Raw genomic sequence first — 4,403 nt, forward strand, 5'->3', positions numbered from 1 at the left:
CACTCTTTCATTTTTCTGCTGCACATCTGTCAGCGCCGCTCGTATCTGTGCGAGCGTGTCGGCCGAGGAGGAGGAGGAGCTGAGCGTGGAGGTGTGAGACGAACAAGGTTTCATTGTCTGACACACAGAGACGGTAAGAGGCTGCAGGCGAGCTGCTGAGGAATGTGGTTCGGTGTTAACTGCTGTTGATGTTGACACAGAGCCTGAACGCAGACGTGACTCCGCAGTCGGCCGAAAACATGCAGCTCAGGGAAGAGCTGCCAGAACGTAGACGGGACGCTGCAGAACCTGCTTAGTTAGAAAAATAAAGCCAAACGCTCAGGAAATGTCTTTAAAATAATCTATTCCTGCTCATTTAAATAAACTGTAATTATTCAAATGTTGTAAAGTATTTGTGAGAAAGCTTTTCTCTGCTTCCTGTCAGATTATTCATGTTTTACTTCTGCTCTACAGTCAGTCTGTAAACCAATGACTGCTTCTCAGCAACAGAAGTATTGTTTTCTTGTGATTTTACTGGATGTCGTCTGTAATTCACCACATCCTGAGAAATCTACTGAATAACACCTAAAAACAAACAATTATCATAAATCGCTTAAGTTACACAATTATACAAATGTTCCTAAACAAAAACAAAAAAAATGGAAACACCAGAAAGTATTTATAGATTTTTTTTAAGTGAATGTCTAAATAAAAACGTCCTGTCTTTGGTAGAACGTTCTATCACGTGTTCCCTCCACAAAAAGCCAAATGTTCTCCTTCAGCAGTCAACGTTCTGCCTCCAGACGCCTCGTTAACATTTTGCTTCTGACGACATCCAAACTTCTAAACGTTCTTTGGCCATCAGATTAAAATGCTGTAAACCTGTTCCCACACCAATGTTGTGGGAACGTTCTCCGCTTGCTGTGAGCCGTTCTCCAGATGTTACGAGATCCTTAACTTCTCCGTCGTGGCTGTTCTCTCTGTTCCCTCAGATGCCTTCCAGAGAACCGTGGACCAGTTCGGTCGACTGGACATCGTCATCAACAACGCCGGCATCAACAACGAGAAGAACTGGGAGAAAACCATCCAGGTGAACCTGGTGAGTTTCAGGTCCGTGGACCAGATCGGTTCTGTCCGACCTCAAACGGACCCACAGCTCAGCTCCTCTGGTTCTCCGACACAAAGGAGCGTCTGTTGAAGTGACGGGGCGGCTGTGGCTCAGGTGGTAGAACGGGTCGGTCAGTGATCGGACCTGTGTCATGACGCTCCACCACCCTGCCTGGTGTGAACACGTTTGACTGGAGTGTTTGTTTGAGGCGGCGGTCGGAGAGCGGTTTCATTCAGAACATGACAGTAACAGTTGGGTTCTAAAAAGAACAAGCAGTGGGCCTCTAATCGTACCCTGTGGTACTCCGTCTGAAATGCCCATTCCTTAAATCAATATATCTATGATAATATATTGATGTTAATTCACTTTCAGCCTCAACAGGAAACCGTCTCCACACACGTCCACAAACAAAAGCTACCGTTGCTTGGCAACCGCTGAACGTGTAAACAAGCGTCTGTTTGGGATTCAGACAACATCAGCAGAGAAAAGCAGCTTATGTGCAGCAGTCCAGCCGCAAAAATGTGAGTTTTACAGACAGTCGGAGGCAACAGATGGAGAAGAGAACGTTGGTTATTGTTCATACGGATAAAATATTCTGGAAATAAAACCGTCTGACTTTTATTCTGAAAGTATTAACGAGCCGACAGCAGGACGAGCAGCTTGTTCCTCTGACGGCTTCACTGTGGATATACTTATTATTGTTATTATTATTATTATTATTATGTTTTTTTTGCCACCAAGTGACCAGAATCATGTACGACTGCATTTTATATTTACTGTAACCGAACAAAACTTTTTCATCGTCCTGTAAAATCCACTCTGAAGCGGTTCAATAGTTCTATTTTTATTGATTGGTAGAAGTTGGGGATCGTTTCCAACCTTCAGCAGCAGAATATGAGGGAAAGCATTAATTTACATGTAAAAAAGTGTATTAAAATCAAGACTAAAACTGTAAATAACGTCCACACCAACAGGCTGTATTACTAATAGCAGTTTGTTCTTATGTGGTGTAACATTATACTGACTTTCTGTGTTGAAATCAGCTGAAAACAGGATTGTTCTACAGATATTTGTTTTTCCATGTCTGATGTGCTTTTGTGGCTCCGTCGCTGCAGCATGTTCAGTCTTTTGTTACAGTCGACGTACTGAAGTCAAAGAAACCCGCATGCTGAGTCTGAACAGAGGATAAAAGGCTCTTTGGGATGAGCTGCTGTCCAATCAGAATGAGACTCTGAGACGGTTTTCTCTGTAGACGGACTTCCTGTCAGTAGTTTACTGAACGTTCATGATTCTGATTCTGACCGAGCACAGCCGGCTGTAGGAGTCGTGTGGACGTGAAGGTTAAAGCTTGTGTTTGTGTGCGTTGCAGACGTCGGTTATCAAAGGAACCTACCTGGCTCTGGAGCACATGAGCAAAGAGTACGGCAAGGAGGGAGGAACCATCATCAACGTGTCCTCCATGGCAGGTGAGCCTCGTTAAATGGACCCGCTGAACGTCGCTTTTACGATGTGACGCATCACAACTAACCGTCATGTTAACGTGTAAACTCATCTGGACCGACGTTTGAGTTTGATCAGCTTCCAAACTGATCTGATTGATTCCACATTAATATGCTAATTATTGATATATTGGTGCATCATTATCCAAGTTATTCATATGCTTGTCTGTTCATATGAAGCCTGTTGGCATCTCAGTACGTTGATATTATAATTATTGACATATTTTTACATTCATATCCATGTTAGGGGTACTACTGTATGTTAGTATCCTTATTTTTGATCTATAGGGGCCTTATTATCCAGGACGTTGGTGTTTTTGTCGGTATTGACACTGTGAAGATATTAGCGTTGATATTTTGCAGCAAAAGACGATTGTTCTGATGGAATCTGCTTCGCTGCTTTTTCTGAACTCCAAGAGAAATCCTGCTGGTCAGTGGCTGTCATGAATGAATGAACACTGTTTATTGGCACCTTTTACTGTGATCGATAGAAACTGCTCCTCAGCTAACCGATCATCTGCAGATGAACCAGATGTCCCACAGAGTTCTGAGACACGTGAGCCACAGTTTAAGAATAACCACAACAAATCAGGACTAGAGTTCAGCAGAAGACATGTGGAGACTCTGGAGTCACCTGGAAGAAGGTTCTCTGGTCTGAGGAGACCACAGTATAAAAAGGTGAAAATAAACAGAAGGTGAGAGCAGCATGTACCGGTGAAGCTAATGCAGCAGAACGACTGTAGCTCGTTAACCAGCCAGGAAGCGTTTAGCTCACCTAAACACTGCTGCACCCAGCAGCACCAAACCAAACAAATCCTTTATCACCGTTAAGTCAACCTCGTTAACCTCTGGCACGCCTGAGTGACTCGACAGAATTATAGTTTGACATGTTGACAAAGCGTCCAAAGTCCAGACGTACTAAACCTGCAAATGATCTACCTTATGAACAGTCACGTGTTCTCAGCTCACATCACAGGCAGCTGGTCAGGACCAACCTGAGATCCATGATGGAGCTGAAGGTTCATCACTACTTTGTAGAAATCTGTTTTTAATTTGAGGGGACCACCGTTTATAGACCCGGTAAAAGTCTGAATCCCTGTAGCTGGTTATGTTCTACTGAACCAGAGCTACTGGAGAATAAACCACAGGAGCTGGCTGCTGTGTTCAGATGATCTAAACGGTTTTATAGCGCTTGTCCACCTCAGCGCTGCTTTACCGTCATCTCTGGTCTACATGCTGGTTGTTGAGCTTCGATACACAAAGTACAGCTTACGATCCACTTCCTGAAGAAAATGCAGAAACACCACCGACTTCTTTGACATCGGTTGGTTTGGAGGCGACGCCAAGTTAAACATGTGACCCAGACGTTATCGTTCCCAGACGTGTGGGTCGGTAGGATCTCTCCAGCGGTATCACCTGCTCCTATCGCTTCCAAACACGAGATCACATCGATAACGTCTGTTGACATTTGTCAGACAAATCTCAGGCGTACATGTTTTCAGCTGCTTCTGGCAGCTCCTCATGGTCCTGATGGAGATGTTCGTATTCAGAATGACTCAAACGTCACCCAAACATGAAGTGAACGTGTAGAACATCACTCCAGAACTGTCTGAAATTACTCCAACTGACACGAAATGAAACGGTCCAAAATGGCATGAAGTTGTCCAGAAGTGTTGGGAAAGAAGTCTTCACATGCCTCAGAACCTGTTGAGAAATGATCATGAGAGGAAAATAAAACCTGCTGGATCAATAAATAAATGCAGGATGGATCAGAACCAGTCACATCCAGCATGGTGGAACATCTTTCTACATGATGG

At 44.0% G+C, this 4,403-nt stretch overlaps 1 protein-coding gene across 1 annotated transcript in view; it reads left to right on the forward strand.

Moving 5' to 3' along the window:
- The window catches only part of hpgd (15-hydroxyprostaglandin dehydrogenase), a 12,280-nt gene that overhangs the window by 3,759 nt on the left and 4,118 nt on the right, over positions 1-4,403 (forward strand). Inside the window, exons 3-4 of the mRNA XM_008300269.1 lie at positions 972-1,078; positions 2,457-2,553. Of these exons, the coding sequence (XP_008298491.1) occupies positions 972-1,078; positions 2,457-2,553 (204 nt within the window). The remainder of the gene's footprint in view (positions 1-971; positions 1,079-2,456; positions 2,554-4,403) is intronic.

This window comes from Stegastes partitus, unplaced genomic scaffold, assembly GCF_000690725.1.
Source record: "Stegastes partitus isolate 25-593 unplaced genomic scaffold, Stegastes_partitus-1.0.2 Scaffold1519, whole genome shotgun sequence".
In the NCBI taxonomy this organism is placed as follows: Eukaryota; Metazoa; Chordata; class Actinopteri; family Pomacentridae; genus Stegastes; species Stegastes partitus.